The following is a 19,451-nucleotide window of genomic DNA, read 5'->3' on the forward strand; positions in this document are numbered from 1 at the left end:
ATGTTATGTGGTGTAGTAGTTAGAGGATGATAGCAGTGCTGGCTATGTTATGTGGTGTAGTAGTTAGAGGATGATAGCACTCCTGGCTATGTTATGTGGTGTAGTAGTTAGAGGATGATAGCACTCCTGGCTATGTTATGTGGTGTAGTAGTTAGAGGATGATAGCAGTGCTGGCTATGTTATGTGGTGTAGTAGTTAGAGGATGATAGCAGTGCTGGCTATGTTATGTGGTGTAGTAGTTAGAGGATGATAGCACTCCTGGCTATGTTATGTGGTGTAGTAGTTAGAGGATGATAGCAGTGCTGGCTATGTTATGTGGTGTAGTAGTTAGAGGATGATAGCACTCCTGGCTATGTTATGTGGTGTAGTAGTTAGAGGATGATAGCACTCCTGGCTATGTTATGTGGTGTAGTAGTTAGAGGATGATAGCAGTGCTGGCTATGTTATGTGGTGTAGTAGTTAGAGGATGATAGCAGTGCTGGCTATGTTATGTGGTGTAGTAGTTAGAGGATGATAGCACTCCTGGCTATGTTATGTGGTGTAGTAGTTAGAGGATGATAGCAGTGCTGGCTATGTTATGTGGTGTAGTAGTTAGAGGATGATAGCACTCCTGGCTATGTTATGTGGTGTAGTAGTTAGAGGATGATAGCACTCCTGGCTATGTTATGTGGTGTAGTAGTTAGAGGATGATAGCAGTGCTGGCTATGTTATGTGGTGTAGTAGTTAGAGGATGATAGCAGTGCTGGCTATGTTATGTGGTGTAGTAGTTAGAGGATGATAGCACTCCTGGCTATGTTATGTGGTGTAGTAGTTAGAGGATGATAGCACTCCTGGCTATGTTATGTGGTGTAGTAGTTAGAGGATGATAGCACTCCTGGCTATGTTATGTGGTGTAGTAGTTAGAGGATGATAGCACTCCTGGCTATGTTATGTGGTGTAGTAGTTAGAGGATGATAGCAGTGCTGGCTATGTTATGTGGTGTAGTAGTTAGAGGATGATAGCACTCCTGGCTATGTTATGTGGTGTAGTAGTTAGAGGATGATAGCACTCCTGGCTATGTTATGTGGTGTAGTAGTTAGAGGATGATAGCACTCCTGGCTATGTTATGTGGTGTAGTAGTTAGAGGATGATAGCAGTGCTGGCTATGTTATGTGGTGTAGTAGTTAGAGGATGATAGCACTCCTGGCTATGTTATGTGGTGTAGTAGTTAGAGGATGATAGCAGTGCTGGCTATGTGGTGTAGTAGTTAGAGGATGATAGCACTCCTGGCTATGTTATGTGGTGTAGTAGTTAGAGGATGATAGCACTCCTGGCTATGTTATGTGGTGTAGTAGTTAGAGGATGATAGCACTCCTGGCTATGTTATGTGGTGTAGTAGTTAGAGGATGATAGCACTCCTGGCTATGTTATGTGGTGTAGTAGTTAGAGGATGATAGCACTCCTGGCTATGTTATGTGGTGTAGTAGTTAGAGGATGATAGCAGTGCTGGGCTATGTTATGTGGTGTAGTAGTTAGAGGATGATAGCAGTGCTGGCTATGTTATGTGGTGTAGTAGTTAGAGGATGATAGCAGTGCTGGCTATGTTATGTGGTGTAGTAGTTAGAGGATGATAGCACTCCTGGCTATGTTATGTGGTGTAGTAGTTAGAGGATGATAGCACTCCTGGCTATGTTATGTGGTGTAGTAGTTAGAGGATGATAGCACTCCTGGCTATGTTATGTGGTGTAGTAGTTAGAGAATGATAGCACTCCTGGCTATGTTATGTGGTGTAGTAGTAAGAGGATGATAGCACTCCTGGCTATGTTATGTGGTGTAGTAGTTAGAGAATGATAGCACTCCTGGCTATGTTATGTGGTGTAGTAGTTAGAGGATGATAGCAGTGCTGGGCTATGTTATGTGGTGTATTAGTTAGAGGATGATAGCAGTGCTGGGCTATGTTATGTGGTGTATTAGTTAGAGGATGATAGCAGTGCTGGCTATGTTATGTGGTGTATTAGTTAGAGGATGATAGCAGTGCTGGGCTATGTTATGTGGTGTATTAGTTAGAGGATGATAGCAGTGCTGGCTATGTTATGTGGTGTATTAGTTAGAGGATGATAGCAGTGCTGGGCTATGTTATGTGGTGTATTAGTTAGAGGATGATAGCAGTGCTGGCTATGTTATGTGGTGTATTAGTTAGAGGATGATAGCAGTGCTGGGCTATGTTATGTGGTGTATTAGTTAGAGGATGATAGCAGTGCTGGCTATGTAGTGTGTGATGATTGTGAGAAGCTATAAGAATTAGACAGTCACAAGATGGGGACTTCCATTTTGTATTTTTTTTTATTTAACCTTTATTTCAGCTAAATAAACAAATAGGCCTATGGCACATCAAGGGAACTGTAGCCTCCTGTTCAGATGGGTTAAATGGAAACTAAAATGTTGCAGACTGTAGGTCTATAACCTCTCACATATCCTTAGTATTAAGTCCTGCATGAATGAAGCATTTCTTGCAGTAAAAGGATACACCAAATGTAGGCAACATTATAACTCGGGAACAGGAGTGGAATAATAGGATTTATTTCTTTCAGCATCTTGAGAGAATGCGAATGTGCAGTTAAAAAAATACATCACCTTTACAGACGGTCCCTAACTGTGGTTGAAATACTCTCATATATTCATATATGATGCTGATAAAGATAGCACCTTTACAGACGGTCCCTAACTGTGGTTGAAATACTCTCAGCTGTTATGATGCTGATAAAGATAGCACCTTTACAGACGGTCCCTGTCTTTATCAGCATCATAACAGCTGATCGTATTTCAACCACATAAATATGCATCCAAGCTGACCTGAAATCTATCAGAAACATGTTGGGTTGTTTTCACTGCTTTCTATTTCCTTACAACCGGTCAAACTGATGTCATTTGGAAAATTATTGCATTTTCTCCCCGGTCCCTAAACGTCTTTGCTCCGTGAAAAAAGAAGAGATGACAGAGAACTTTAGCGATGTCAACTAAATGTATGCATTCATTCTACATATTTATGACATTATTCAGGTGAGCAAAGGTTTATTTATTCTTCTAGGGCAACATGTAATGACAGAAGAGAAGCGGCACGTATCTAATTATAGACAAGTTGCAAATAGCCAAACAAAATGTCAAATTATAAGCAGGAACATTTTCTCTATTAGCGGGTTAGGGTCGGGTGCGGGCACAACGGGTTAGGGTCGGGCCACAGCGGGTTAGGGTCGGGTGCGGGCCACAGCGGGTTAGGATCGGGCCACAGCGGGCTAGGGTCGGGTGCGGGCCACAGCGGGTTAGGATCGGGCCACAGCGGGTTAGGGTCGGGTGCGGGCCACAGCGGGTTAGGGTCAGGACACAGGGGGTTAGGGTCGGGTGCGGGCCACAGCGAGGTAGGGTCAGGACACAGCGGGTTAGGGTCGGGTGCGGGCCACAGCGGGTCGGGTGCGGGCCACAGCGGGTTAGGGTCAGGATACAGCGGGTTAGGGTCGGGTGCGGGCCACAGCGGGTTAGGGCCGGGTGTGGGCCACAGCGGGTTAGGGCCGGGTGCGGGACACAGCGGGTTAGGGTCGGGACACAGCGGGTTAGGGTCGGGTGTGGGCCACAGCGGGTTAGGGCCGGGTGCGGGACACAGCAGGTTAGGGCCGGGTGCGGGCCACAGCGGGTTAGGGCCGGGTGCGGGACACAGCGGGTTAGGGCCGTGTGCGGGACACAGCGGGTTAGGATCGGGCCACAGCGGGCTAGGGTCGGGTGCGGGCCACAGCGGGTTAGGATCGGGCCACAGCGGGTTAGGGTCGGGTGCGGGCCACAGCGGGTTAGGGTCAGGACACAGCGGGTTAGGGTCGGGTGCGGGCCACAGCGAGGTAGGGTCAGGACACAGCGGGTTAGGGTCGGGTGCGGGCCACAGCGGGTCGGGTGCGGGCCACAGCGGGTTAGGGTCAGGATACAGCGGGTTAGGGTCGGGTGCGGGCCACAGCGGGTTAGGGCCGGGTGCGGGCCACAGTGGGTTAGGGCCGGGTGCGGGACACAGCGGGTTAGGGCCGTGTGCGGGACACAGCGGGTTAGGGTCGGGACACAGCGGGTTAGGGTCGGGTGTGGGCCACAGCGGGTTAGGGCCGGGTGCGGGACACAGCGGGTTAGGGCCGTGTGCGGGACACAGCGGGTTAGGGTCGGGACACAGCGGGTTAGGGTCGGGTGCGGGCCACAGCGGGTCGGGTGCGGGCCACAGCGGGTTAGGGTCAGGACACAGCGGGTTAGGGTCGGGTGCGGGCCACAGCGGGTTAGGGCCGGGTGCGGAACACAGCGGGTTAGGGCCGTGTGCGGGACACAGCGGGTTAGGGTCGGGACACAGCGGGTTAGGGTCGGGACACAGCGGGTTAGGGTCGGGACACAGCGGGTTAGGGTCGGGACACAGCGGGTTAGGGTCGGGACACAGCGGGTTAGGGTCGGGTGCGGGCCACACATTTCACTTCATCACATATAGTCTGGTGGCTGTGGATGGGTTATTAGAAATTGCTGGAGGGTGCGGGCAACAGCGGGATAGGGTCGGGTGCGTGTTAACAAAGTTGAGCCACACACAACTAGCACACACTTACAGATACACACAGAGTCAAAACACGATGGAGGCACAGAAAAAGGACTATCGGGATGCGCTCAGTCAGGCATAAGAGTGAGTGATGGAAATAAATAAATGTGTTTTGAAAAGGCTAAAATTAGGCCAATCATAACCTGCAGTCAAAAACACCTGAAAACACCTGTAGTGACAACCTGAGCGAAAGTAATGACAGAGAGTCAGCGATTGACAGAAAAGTCAACAACACACCAGGTAAGTATATATATATATATTCATATATTTTAATATTTAAACCCACTAAAAAGTTGTAAATACAACCTTTGAATGAAAGGCACAGTAAAATCAGACACTGCTGATATAAAATACTCAAATGAAAAATTACAGTACAAAAGCGGACAGTTATTTACGCACATACAAATCCCTCCTCCAACAACAGAACGAACCAATCACAATCCTCCAGGCCAGGGAAACATTCCAAAACAATGTGTGTCCCAAATGGCAGCCTATTCCCTATATAGTGCACTTCTTTAGTAGCCTAGCTAAACCAGCCTGATTCCCTATACAGAGCACTCCTTTAGTAGCCTAGCTAAACCAGCCTGATTCCCTATACAGAGCACTCCTTTAGTAGCCTAGCTAAACCAGCCTGATTCCCTATACAGAGCACTCCTTTAGTAGCCTAGCTAAACCAGCCTGATTCCCTATACAGAGCACTCCTTTAGTAGCCTAGCTAAACCAGCCTGATTCCCTATATAGAGTACTCCTTTAGTAGCCTAGCTAAACCAGCCTGATTCCCTATACAGAGGGAATTTTTACTAATAAAGTAGTGCTCTATATAGGGAATCAGGCTGGTTTAGCTAGGCTACAAAAGTAGTGCACTTTATAGGGAATCGTACATGTACTGTATGGTAGATTGTATTGACTGTAAATTACTATCTGATTGTGTTTATAGACCTCTCAAATGGCACCCTATTCCCTATTTAGAGCCAGAGGGCTTTGGTCAAAAGTTGTGCACTATATAGCGAATAGGGTGCCACTGTCTATATAGAATGTAGTGTACAGCACTGACTGTTGGATATTGATTTTCTGTTCCCTAGCTCTGAGAAGAAAGGACGTTGTTTTTCTGTTCCCTAGCTCTGAGAAGAAAGGACGTTGTTATTCTGTTCCCTAGCTCTGAGAAGAAAGGACGTTGTTTTTCTGTTCCCTAGCTCTGAGAAGAAAGGACGTTGTTTTTCTGTTCCCTAGCTCTGAGAAGAAAGGACGTTGTTTTTCTGTTCCCTAGCTCTGAGAAGAAAGGACGTTGATTTTCTGTTCCCTAGCTCTGAGAAGAAAGGACGTTGTTTTTCTGTTCCCTAGCTCTGAGAAGAAAGGACGTTGTTTTTCTGTTCCCTAGCTCAGAGGAAAGGACGTTGTTTTTCTGTTCCCTAGCTCTGAGAAGAAAGGACGTTGTTTTTCTGTTCCCTAGCTCCGAGAAGAAAGGACGTTGTTTTTCTGTTCCCTAACTCTGAGAAGAAAGGACGTTGTTTTTCTGTTCCCTAGCTCTGAGAAGAAAGGACGTTGTTTCTCTGTTCCCTAGCTCTGAGAAGAAAGGACGTTGTTTTTCTGTTCCCTAGCTCAGAGGAAAGGACGTTGTTTTTCTGTTCCCTAGCTCTGAGAAGAAAGGACGTTGTTTTTCTGTTCCCTAGCTCCGAGAAGAAAGGACGTTGTTTTTCTGTTCCCTAGCTCTGAGAAGAAAGGACGTTGTTTTTCTGTTCCCTAGCTCCGAGAAGAAAGGACGTTGTTTTTCTGTTCCCTAACTCTGAGAAGAAAGGACGTTGTTTTTCTGTTCCCTAGCTCTGAGAAGAAAGGACGTTGTTTTTCTGTTCCCTAGCTCTGAGAAGAAAGGACGTTGTTTTTCTGTTCCCTAGCTCCGAGAAGAAAGGACGTTGTTTTTCTATTCCCTAGCTCTGAGAAGAAAGGACGTTGTTTTTCTGTTCCCTAGCTCTGAGAAGAAAGGACGTTGTTTTTCTGTTCCCTAGCTCAGAGGAAAGGACGTTGTTTTTCTGTTCCCTAACTCTGAGAAGAAAGGACGTTGTTTTTCTGTTCCCTAGCTCTGAGAAGAAAGGACGTTGTTTCTCTGTTCCCTAGCTCCGAGAAGAAAGGACGTTGTTTTTCTGTTCCCTAGCTCTGAGAAGAAAGGACGTTGTTTTTCTGTTCCCTAGCTCAGAGGAAAGGACGTTGTTTTTCTGTTCCCTAGCTCTGAGAAGAAAGGACGTTGTTTTTCTGTTCCCTAGCTCTGAGAAGAAAGGACGTTGTTTTTCTGTTCCCTAGCTCTGAGAAGAAAGGACGTTGTTTTTCTGTTCCCTAGCTCTGAGAAGAAAGGACGTTGTTTTTCTGTTCCCTAGCTCTGAGAAGAAAGGACGTTGTTTTTCTGTTCCCTAGCTCTGAGAAGAAAGGACGTTGTTTTTCTGTTCCCTAGCTCTGAGAAGAAAGGACGTTGTTTTTCTATTCCCTAGCTCTGAGAAGAAAGGACGTTGTTTTTCTATTCCCTAGCTCTGAGAAGAAAGGACGTTGTTTTTCTGTTCCCTAGCTCAGAGGAAAGGACGTTGTTTTTCTGTTCCCTAGCTCTGAGAAGAAAGGACGTTGTTTTTCTGTTCCCTAGCTCTGAGAAGAAAGGACGTTGTTTTTCTGTTCCCTAGCTCTGAGAAGAAAGGACGTTGTTTTTCTGTTCCCTAGCTCCGAGAAGAAAGGACGTTGTTTTTCTGTTCCCTAGCTCTGAGAAGAAAGGACGTTGTTTTTCTGTTCCCTAGCTCTGAGAAGAAAGGACGTTGTTTTTCTGTTCCCTAGCTCTGAGAAGAAAGGACGTTGTTTTTCTGTTCCCTAGCTCTGAGAAGAAAGGACGTTGTTTTTCTGTTCCCTAGCTCCGAGAAGAAAGGACGTTGTTTTTCTGTTCCCTAGCTCCGAGACAAAAGGACGCTGAGCTACAACAAACTTCTCACTATTCAAATGAACATACAGTGCATTATGATTACTTGGGCTTTAATTTATTGGTCCACCAAGTGCAAAATCAACCCAAATGTGCTAATTTGTTGGAGATAAAACATACAGGCCATTTAAAGCTGTATGGCTCAAAGTGAAGCTGAGCAGTGAGGAGGCAACGTTTAATAATGAACACAAAACTCTGTGAAATTACGACATGTGAGGAGCCAAATCTGGGTTGTTGAGGAAGTAGATAAAACGCACAGAACAAGACAGATTCCTTTTTCAAACAGTCAGACATGGAATCATTTATCAATTACAGACTCTGTGGGTACTGCATTCCACTGCAATGGCAATGCGATATTCACACTGTGGCCCAATTCTTAGGGTCTGTTTGAAAATGCATCCACCCTTCCTTTAATTATCTCTTGAAGTAATCACTGATTCAACACAGAGAAGGGAGCTTGGTTAACTCTGACCCTGGGCTTAGCTCTGATTCAACACAGAGAAGGGAGCTTGGTTAACTCTGACCCTAGGCTTAGCTCTGATTTAACACAGAGAAGGGAGCTTGGTTAACTCTGACCCTGGGCTTAGCTCTGATTTAACACAGAGAAGGGAGCTTGGTTAACTCTGACCCTGGGCTTAGTTCTGATTTAACACAAAGAAGTGAGCTTGGTTAACTCTGACCCTGGGCTTAGCTCTGATTTAACACAGAGAAGGGAGCTTGGTTCTGATTCAACACAGAGAAGGGAGCTTGGTTCTGATTTAACACAGAGAAGGGAGCTTGGTTAACTCTGACCCTGGGCTTGGTTCTGATTCAACACAGAGAAGGGAGCTTGGTTAACTCTGACCCTGGGCCTAGTTCTGATTCAATACAGAGAAGGGAGCTTGGTTAACTCTGACCCTGGGCCTAGTTCTGATTCAATACAGAGAAGGGAGCTTGGTTAACTCTGCCCCTGGGCTTAGTTCTGATTCAACACAGAGAAGGGAGCTTGGTTAACTCTGACCCTGGGCTTAGCTCTGATTTAACACAGAGAAGGGAGCTTGGTTCTGATTCAACACAGAGAAGGGAGCTTGGTTCTGATTTAACACAGAGAAGGGAGCTTGGTTAACTCTGACCCTGGGCTTAGCTCTGATTTAACACAGAGAAGGGAGCTTGGTTAACTCTGACCCTGGGCTTAGCTCTGATTTAACACAGAGAAGGGAGCTTGGTTAACTCTGACCCTGGGCTTAAGTTGGATTCATACAATCGTTCCTATGCAGATTGTGTTGCCAGACAGATGGAGGGAAGGTTCCTCTGGGCAGTCATACAGGATCAGAACAGCGTTGTGTCATGGTACTGGGGGGTAGTTCAGTGTTTCATATAGCCTCTTTGGTAAACACACACAACATCTAATACCAGATTCTGCACCACCACAGTCCTCATTGGCATCACTATCCTGTTCCTCCCTCCCTATATAAAAATGTTGATTGCCTGACTTCAGGTGAACTGGAAATCAAGTGATCAATTAGACTAGCAGGAAGTAAAGACTTTTATAGCCAAGGCTTTGTCTTCCTCTGTTAACCTGCGGTGCTGTGCTCAGATCTCCGTGTGGGACAATAGCAGAGATGAGCTAGTGACCGTCCTCCTGAACAGAACATACACACCACAGCAGAAATGTCAACATGCTCCTGTTCTGATTCGTTCAACCCCAAACCAAAAAGGACAACAGGGACGTTTTCAGAAAGAAAGAATGGTTAAGATAAAATGATAGCAAACACAAGAGTCCTGATGGATAAACAGAGAGGGTCTGGGCGGAGGAGAGAAGTCATGTACAGTCTATGTTAGCCTAACCACGGGTTAAAGCTCTCCTTATTCGCTGATCCTCTTCCTCCTGGTCCTTCAGCTCCAACCAGCTACCACAGTCAGTTCCGTTTTAAACATCTCCTCTGAAGCTGCACTGGTTGGTTGACACCAGGAGACGAGAGGACCGATCAAAGCTGCTGCCATGTGACCAGCGGGGTGGCGATCTCCTGGGCTTGAAGTGAGACGAGGAGGAGTGTCAAGGTTCAAAGGTCGTGGTCAAGTTCCCGGGGACAAGGTCAGAGGGGGAGATCAAACCCTCACCTAACCCCGAACCACCGTGCGGCTGAGATGCCGGCCACCGCTAACCGCCAGCTCTGGTCATTACCTCGCCGAGGCGGAGGCCACTAGCTGGGTGAGGTAGTCTCTCAGCTCCTTGGCGGCCGTGAAGCGTCCATAGCGTTTTTTAGGGTTGGTACACTCGTCCAACAGCGCTTCCAGCTGGCCGTCTTTGGCTATGTGGGCGGGGGGGTCGTGGAGCAGGCCGCCGGTGGTCCCTCGCCACGTGGCGTAACGCGACAGCAGGTTCTGACACACAGCGTAGTAGTTGTGGTCCACGGTGACGCGGTTACACAGAGACTCCTTGGAGAAGGACAGGCAGGCTTCCTTGTCACAGTCCTCGAAGCGACTCTCGTACCACACGTCATAGTTCTCTGGTTTATCTGGAGAGAGAGAGAGAGAGAGAGAGAGATGTGAGACAGGGAAACAGACAGGTAAGACCACAGACAGGTACCCCATCATAGTTCTCTGGTTTATCTGGAGAGAGAGATGAGACAGCAGGTTGAGAGAGAGAGAGAGAGAACTATAGGGCGGTAGGTAGCCTAGACCTAGCGGTTAAGAGCATTGGGCCAGTAACTGAAAAGTCACTGGTTCAAATCCCCAGCCGACTAGGTAAAAAAAAAAATCTGTTGATGTGCCCTTGAGCAAAAAAAGGAATATGTTTTTAAAGTGTCTGTCCTATATCCAGGATATACTGTATAATAAAGTGTATGGGTTCCCTTAAGACGAGTCCCGTAAGGGTCGTAGAGAAGACGGAGAACTTTACCACCGTAGCTCAGCCACTTTACCTCCGTAGCTCAGCCACTTTACCTCCGTAGCTCAGCCACTTTACCTCCGTAGCTCAGCCACTTTACCTCCGTAGCTCAGCCACTTTACCTCCGTAGCTCAGCCACTTTACCTCCGTAGCTCAGCCACTTTACCTCCGTAGCACAGCCACTTTACCTCCGTAGCTCAGCCACTTTACCTCCGTAGCTCAGCCACTTTACCTCCGTAGCTCAGCCACTTTACCTCCGTAGCTCAGCCACTTTACCTCCGTAGCTCAGCCACTTTACCTCCGTAGCTCAGCCACTTTACCTCCGTAGCTCAGCCACTTTACCTCCGTAGCTCAGCCACTTTACCTCCGTAGCTCAGCCACTTTACCTCCGTAGCTCAGCCACTTTACCTCCGTAGCTCAGCCACTTTACCTCCGTAGCTCAGCCACTTTACCACCGTAGCTCAGCCACTTTACCTCCGTAGCTCAGCCACTCAGCCACTTTACCTCTGTAGCTCAGCCACTTTACCACCGTAGCTCAGCCACTTTACCTCCGTAGCTCAGCCACTTTACCTCCGTAGCTCGGCCACTTTACCTCCGTAGCTCGGCCACTTTACCTCCGTAGCTCAGCCACTTTACCACCGTAGCTCAGCCACTTTACCTCCGTAGCTCAGCCACTTTACCTCCGTAGCTCAGCCACTTTACCTCCGTAGCTCAGCCACTTTACCTCCGTAGCTCAGCCACTTTACCTCCGTAGCTCAGCCACTTTACCTCCGTAGCTCAGCCACTTTACCTCCGTAGCTCAGCCACTTTACCTCCGTAGCTCAGCCACTTTACCTCCGTAGCTCAGCCACTTTACCTCCGTAGCTCAGCCACTTTACCTCCGTAGCTCAGCCACTTTACCTCCGTAGCTCAGCCACTTTACCTCCGTAGCTCAGCCACTTTACCTCCGTAGCTCAGCCACTTTACCTCCGTAGCTCAGCCACTCAGCCACTTTACCTCCGTAGCTCAGCCACTTTACCTCCGTAGCTCAGCCACTTTACCTCCGTAGCTCAGCCACTTTACCTCCGTAGCTCAGCCACTTTACCTCCGTAGCTCAGCCACTTTACCTCCGTAGCTCAGCCACTTTACCTCCGTAGCTCAGCCACTTTACCTCCGTAGCTCAGCCACTTTACCTCCGTAGCTCAGCCACTTTACCACCGTAGCTCAGCCACTTTACCACCGTAGCTCAGCCACTTTACCACCGTAGCTCAGCCACTTTACCACCGTAGCTCAGCCACTTTACCACCGTAGCTCAGCCACTTTACCTCCGTAGCTCAGCCACTCAGCCACTTTACCACCGTAGCTCAGCCACTTTACCTCCGTAGCTCAGCCACTTTTAATGTTGGTATTGTTCGTGACGCCACATCATGGGGCCACAAACAGAAAAACTTAGTGGCACCAGGGGGAAATGTTAGTCTCTAGTCCTGCTACGGGAACGTCCTTTGTATCGAAGAGTTAAGAGTAGTGGACAAAGATGAGAAGAACGCAGGCTACTGTGCAACCCGCTATTCAGGTAGGATGCATTTTTTTCCCCCTCTCGTATTTCATTATTATTGATATCTGTCTTTTTAATTACTCCGTATGTAGTTGAAGATAGGTTATAAGTAAGCCTGTTGTAAAAAATCTATATCATTAGCCCATCGCTGTCATTCGTTGGGTACAGTAGGCACTCGGTCATTTCTGCAATATAGCCTGTTCAAAACTTCTGTCAAGGTTTAAACCAGTTCGGAAGTGTTTTGTTTCATTCTGTTTAACCATTTTCATTGGCCAAATTACATTCCAACTGTAATGTTGTGTTTGATATAAAATACTGTTGATATTACGTTAATGAAGTTTCTACATTTTTGTGAAGGTTTGGTGTGTTGTGGCTATTAACCTATTTTACTGCAGGTCTATGGTATGAAGGCAGCACGCACCGGCGCTCCAGCAGCTGAACTTGAGGTGAGGAAGAATGTTTCAGCTCTACCAGAGTTATTTCTAACAATATGATGCTTATATATACACTGCTCAAAAAATAAAGGGAACACTTACACTTTGTGGGCTATACTCAGCCTTGTCTCAGGATGGTAAGTTGGTGGTTGAAGATATCCCTCTAGTGGTGTGGGGGCTGTGCTTTGGCAAAGTGGGTGGGGTTATATCCTTCCTGTTTGGCCCTGTCCGGGGGTGTCCTCGGAATGGGCCACAGTGTCTCCTGACCCCTCCTGTCTCAGCCTCCAGTATTTATGCTGCAGTAGTTTATGTGTCGGGGGGCTAGGGTCAGTTTGTTATATCTGGAGTACTTCTCCTGTCCTATTCGGTGTCCTGTGTGAATCTAAGTGTGTGTTCTCTAATTCTCTCCTTCTCTCTTTCTCTCTCTCGGAGGACCTGAGCCCTAGGACCATGCCCCAGGACTACCTGACATGATGACTCCTTGCTGTCCCCAGTCCACCTGGCTGTGCTGCTGCTCCAGTTTCAACTGTTCTGCCTTATTATTATTCAACCATGCTGGTAATTTATGAACATTTGAACATCTTGGCCATGTTCTGTTATAATCGCCACCCGGCACAGCCAGAAGAGGATTGGCCATCCCACATATGCTCTCTCTAATTCTCTTTCTTTCTCTCTCTCGGAGGACCTGAGCCCTAGGACCATGCCCCAGGAATACCTAACATGATGACTCATTGCTGTCCCCAGTCCACCTGACTGTGCTGCTGCTCCAGTTTCAACTGTTCTGCCTTATTATTATTCGACCATGCTGGTCATTTATGAACATTTGAACATCTTGACCATGTTTTGTTATAATCTCCACCCGGCACAGCCAGAAGAGGACTGGCCACCCCACATAGCCTGGTTCCTCTAGGTTTCTTCCTAGGTTTTGGCCTTTCTAGGGAGTTTTTCCTAGCCACCGTGCTTCTACACCTGCATTGCTTGCTGTTTGGGGTTTTAGACTGGGTTTCTGTACAGCACTTTGAGATATCAGCTGATGTACGAAGGGCTATATAAATAAATTTGATTTGATTTGACTTACAGCCCAACACTGTGCAGGACGTTTGGCATTTGCCAGAGAACACCAAGATTGGCAAATTCGCCACTGGCGCCCTGTGCTCTTCACAGATGAAAGCAGGTTCACACTGAGCACATGACAGACGTGACAGAGTCTGGAGACGCCGTGGAGAACGTTCTGCTGCCTGCAACATCCTCCAGCATGACCGGTTTGGTGGTGGGTCAGTCATGGTGTGGGGTGGCATTTATTTGGGGGGGCCGCACAGCCCTCCATGTGCTCGCCAGAGGTAGCCTGAATGCCATTGGGTTCCGAGATGAGATCCTCAGACCCCTTGTGAGACCATATGCTGGTGCGGTTGGCCCTGGGTTCCTCCTAATGCAAGACAATGCTAGACCTCATGTGGCTGGAGTGTTTCAGCAGTTCCTGCAAGAGGAAGGCATTGATGCTATGGACTGGCCCACCCGTTCCCCAGACCTGAATCCAATTGAGCACATCTGGGACATCATGTCTCGCTCCATCCACCAATGCCACGTTGCACCACAGACTGTCCAGGAGTTGGCGGATGCTTTAGTCCAGGTCTGGGAGGAGACCATCCGCCACCTCATCAGGAGAATGCCCAGGTGTTGTAGGGAGGTCATACAGGCACGTGGAGGCCACACACACTACTGAGCCTCATTTTGACTTGTTTTAAGGACATTACATCAAAGTTGGATCAGCCTGTAGTGTGGTTTTCCACTTTAATTTTGAGTGTGACTCCAAATCCAGACCTCCATGGGTTGATAAATTTGATTTCCATTGATCATTTTTGTGTGATTTTGTTGTCAGCACATTCAACTATGTTAAGAAAAAAGTATTTAATAAGAATATTTCATTCATTCAGATCTAGGATGTGTTATTTTAGTGTTCCCTTTATTTTTTTGAGCAGTGTGTGTGTGTATATATATGAAAATATTCTTATTGAAAACTAACGAATTAGCCTCCTCCTGTATGAATTAGCCTCCTCCTGTATGAATTAGCCTCCTTCTGTACTGAAAATAAATTCATTTCGGTGTCGTAGCCGCTGGTATCTCTCTCTCTCTCTGGGGCTAAGGCTAAGCCTAAGCTTCACACACATACACACACACACACACATTAATATCATACAGTGGACTAAGCCTATAGGTCTATGCATGCAATGTCCTGATACACTTAGTTCTCAAATTTCTGACAGCTGAACAATTATCGTTTTAGGAAAGTAAAAACCAATAAAACAACAGGCTATAAAGTTTGTGAATATCCTACACATTGAAACACACAAAGGAATAGTGTTTTTTTGTAATTCGTTATAGGCTGTTTAATTAAGGACAAGTAAATGTGGCTCGTCATTTGGTCCAATTATTCCTCGATGCAGGGGGTTGGACGGCCTCGATGGCTTTACACACCCAATGAATATGGATGACTGGGTCATTTCTCAAAATGTACAATGAAATAAAATCTTCCTGGTCGCTCGTCTAAAACGGAAACCAGGGACTAAAAGACACGGATATGATATCACTAGGAATAATGTGACAAGAGGGCTTGAGTCTAGTACATTTCAACAGCAGTAAATGTATAATTTAATATTCGTATCATTGTTTCGGATCAGATCCTCTTCCAATAAGCTGGAATTGATCTAGACTCTGGGAAACAAACACCGGTCTACCATGGGACCATCCTGGCAGCTTGAAGGGGGGTGTCTCAAAATGGCTGCTTAGATGGGGTCTATTTTTAAAATACATTTTCAAATTGGCATGATGTGTCGTAGGAAAATAATCAACATGGAAAATCTTACACGACGAGGCCCTGAAGGAGATTACCGCAAGTGTCTGGTGACATCAGAAGCAATTATAGAAATGAATTTGGGATACATTACAACCAGTCAACAAACTCATTAAAAACATTTAATCTGGCAGAAATAGAACAACCACTTTCCTGTTTTATGGAACCAACCAACATTTGGACACTTTCCTTCAGAGCATGTCATATTTCACTGTCTGTTCAGGCAGGTTTATAGAGGACAACACTGTTATATTTCACTGTCTGTTTAGGCAGGTTTATAGAGGACAACACTGTTTAGGCAGGTTTATAGAGTCGATAGGGGACAACACTGTTTAGGCAGGTTTATAGAGTCGATAGGGGACAACACTGTTTAGGCAGGTTTATAGAGGACAACACTGTTTAGGCAGGTTTATAGAGGACAACACTGTTTAGGCAGGTTTATAGAGGACAACACTGTTTAGGCAGGTTTATAGAGGACAACACTGTTTAGGCAGGTTTATAGAGGACAACACTGTTTAGGCAGGTTTATAGAGGACAACACTGTTTAGGCAGGTTTATAGAGGACAACACTGTTTAGGCAGATTTATAGAGGACAACACTGTTTAGGCAGGTTTATAGAGGACAACACTGTTTAGGCAGGTTTATAGAGGACAACACTGTTTAGGCAGGTTTATAGAGGACAACACTGTTTAGGCAGGTTTATAGAGGACAACACTGTTTAGGCAGATTTATAGAGGACAACACTGTTTAGGCAGGTTTATAGAGGACAACACTGTTTAGGCAGGTTTATAGAGGACAACACTGTTTAGGCAGGTTTATAGAGGACAACACTGTTTAGGCAGGTTTATAGAGGACAACACTGTTTAGGCAGGTTTATAGAGGACAACACTGTTTAGGCAGGTTTATAGAGGACAACACTGTTTAGGCAGGTTTATAGAGGACAACACTGTTTAGGCAGGTTTATAGAGGACAACACTGTTTAGGCAGGTTTATAGAGTCGATAGGGGACAACACTGTTTAGGCAGGTTTATAGAGTACAACACTGTTTAGGCAGGTTTATAGAGGACAACACTGTTTAGGCAGGTTTATAGAGGACAACACTGTTTAGGCAGGTTTATAGAGGACAACACTGTTTAGGCAGGTTTATAGAGGACAACACTGTTTAGGCAGGTTTATAGAGGACAACACTGTTTAGGCAGGTTTATAGAGGACAACACTGTTTAGGCAGGTTTATAGAGGACAACACTGTTTAGGCAGGTTTATAGAGGACAACACTGTTTAGGCAGGTTTATAGAGGACAACACTGTTTAGGCAGGTTTATAGAGGACAACACTGTTTAGGCAGGTTTATAGAGGACAACACTGTTTAGGCAGGTTTATAGAGGACAACACTGTTTAGGCAGATTTATAGAGGACAACACTGTTTAGGCAGGTTTATAGAGGACAACACTGTTTAGGCAGGTTTATAGAGGACAACACTGTTTAGGCAGGTTTATAGAGGACAACACTGTTTAGGCAGGTTTATAGAGGACAACACTGTTTAGGCAGGTTTATAGAGGACAACACTGTTTAGGCAGGTTTATAGAGTCGATAGGGGACAACACTGTTTAGGCAGGTTTATAGGGGACAACACTGTTTAGGCAGGTTTATAGAGGACAACACTGTTTAGGCAGGTTTATAGAGTCGATAGGGGACAACACTGTTTAGGCAGGTTTATAGAGGACAACACTGTTTAGGCAGGTTTATAGAGGACAACACTGTTTAGGCAGGTTTATAGAGGACAACACTGTTTAGGCAGGATAATAGAGGACAACACTGTTTAGGCAGGTTTATAGAGGACAACACTGTTTAGGCAGGTTTATAGAGGACAACACTGTTTAGGCAGATTTATAGAGGACAACACTGTTTAGGCAGGTTTATAGAGGATAACACTGTTTAGGCAGGTTTATAGAGTCGATAGGGGACAACACTGTTTAGGCAGGTTTATAGAGTCGATAGGGGACAACACTGTTTAGGCAGGTTTATAGGGGACAACACTGTTTAGGCAGGTTTATAGAGGACAACACTGTTTAGGCAGGTTTATAGAGTCGATAGGGGACAACACTGTTTAGGCAGGTTTATAGAGGACAACACTGTTTAGGCAGGTTTATAGAGGACAACACTGTTTAGGCAGGTTTATAGAGGACAACACTGTTTAGGCAGGTTTATAGAGGACAACACTGTTTAGGCAGGTTTATAGAGGACAACACTGTTTAGGCAGGTTTATAGAGGACAACACTGTTTAGGCAGGTTTATAGAGTCGATAGGGGACAACACTGCTTAGGCAGGTTTATAGGGGACAACACTGTTTAGGCAGGTTTATAGAGGACAACACTGTTTAGGCAGGTTTATAGAGGACAACACTGTTTAGGCAGGTTTATAGAGGACAACACTGTTTAGGCAGGTTTATAGAGTCGATAGGGGACAACACTGCTTAGGCAGGTTTATAGAGGACAACACTGTTTAGGCAGGTTTATAGAGGACAACACTGTTTAGGCAGGTTTATAGAGGACAAAACGTTGTGTTTAGGGAGGTTTATAGAGTCAAAAACATCTCATGATGATGAAGCAGTTGGAGATCAATAGTTGGAGAGGACGATGATCCCTGAGGATTCAAATATAATCAGAGATCAGCTGTTCTAATGCAGTGGTCCTACTGTCAGGATGACTCAATCCCACTGCTACTGACGACTATGTATGTTCCCCCTTACCACAACCCTAATGCAGTGGTCCTACTGTCAGGATGACTCGATCCCACTGCTACTGACGACTATGTATGTTCCCCCTTACCACAACCCTAATGCAGTGGTCCTACTGTCAGGATGACTCAATCCCACTGCTACTGACGACTATGTATGTTCCCCCTTACCACAACCCTAATGCAGTGGTCCTACTGTCAGGATGACTCGATCCCACTGCTACTGACGACTATGTATGTTCCCCCTTACCACAACCCTAATGCAGTGGTCCTACTGTCAGGATGACTCAATCCCACTGCTACTGACGACTATGTATGTTCCCCCTTACCACAACCCTAATGCAGTGGTCCTACTGTCAGGATGACTCAATCCCACTGCTACTGACGACTATGTATGTTCCCCCTTACCACAACCCTAATGCAGTGGTCCTACTGTCAGGATGACTCAATCCCACTGCTACTGACGACTATGTATGTTCCCCCTTACCACAACCCTAATGCAGTGGTCCTACTGTCAGGATGACTCGATCCCACTGCTACTGACGACTATGTATGTTCCCCCTTACCACAACCCTAATGCAGTGGTCCTACTGTCAGGATGACTCAATCCCACTGCTACTGACGACTATGTATGTTCCCCCTTACCACAACCCTAATGCAGTGGTCCTACTGTCAGGATGACTCGATCCCACTGCTACTGACGACTATGTATGTTCCCCCTTACCACAACCCTAATGCAGTGGTCCTACTGTCAGGATGACTCAATCCCACTGCTACTGACGACTATGTATGTTCTTCTATCCTTGTTGGGAATGACATTTACATTCAGAATCCTATTTTCCTTAACCTCAACCCTTACCACAACCCCTTACCACAACCCCTTACCACAACCATAACCCCTTACCACAACCCCTTCCCACAACCATAACCTTACCATAACCCCTTACCACAACCCCTTACCACAACCATAACCCCTTACCACAACCCCTTACCACAACCCCTTACCACAACCATAACCCCTTACCACAACCCCTTACCACAACCATAACCCCTTACCACAACCATAACCTTACCACAACCCCTTACCACAACCATAACCCCTTACCACAACCCCTTACCACAACCATAACCTTACCACAACCCCTTACCACAACCTCTTACCATAACCACAACCATACCACAACCCCTTACCATAACCATAACCTTACCACAACCATAACCTTACCACAACCATAACCTTACCACAACCATAACCTTACCACAACCCCTTACGCTCAACCTAATTGTAACCCTAACCCTTGAGCTTAAAATAGCCTTTGTCCTCATGGGGAGGTTTAATTCTCCTTGTTTTACTGTCCTTGTGGGGACTTTAGGTCCCATCTGCGAAAAACCAACCAACCAACAAATCCCCCCACACACACACACACACACACACACACACACACAATGCCCCGCCAGCTTGCTAGGGTCCCATCTGCGGCCCCCTTTTG

General features: G+C 46.5%; 1 protein-coding gene and 1 long non-coding RNA gene across 3 annotated transcripts in view; one reads left to right on the top strand and one right to left on the bottom strand.

Annotated features, from left to right (window-relative positions):
- Positions 1–4,833: 4,833 nt before the first annotated feature.
- Positions 4,834–19,451, bottom strand: part of LOC110535171 (divergent protein kinase domain 2A) — a 98,414-nt gene continuing 83,796 nt past the window's right edge. For both annotated transcript variants that reach the window (XM_036934663.1, XM_036934662.1), the window contains exon 4: positions 4,834–10,036. In XM_036934663.1, the coding sequence (XP_036790558.1) occupies positions 9,699–10,036 (338 nt within the window). In that variant the 3' untranslated portion in view covers positions 4,834–9,698. The remainder of the gene's footprint in view (positions 10,037–19,451) is intronic.
- On the top strand, positions 15,493–17,058 carry LOC118937290. Its single transcript, XR_005034533.1, has 3 exons — positions 15,493–15,528; positions 15,605–16,213; positions 16,281–17,058. It is a non-coding gene; the product is annotated as an uncharacterized LOC118937290 (long non-coding RNA).

This window comes from Oncorhynchus mykiss, chromosome 11 (assembly GCF_013265735.2).
Source record: "Oncorhynchus mykiss isolate Arlee chromosome 11, USDA_OmykA_1.1, whole genome shotgun sequence".
Taxonomy (NCBI): Eukaryota; Metazoa; Chordata; class Actinopteri; order Salmoniformes; family Salmonidae; genus Oncorhynchus; species Oncorhynchus mykiss.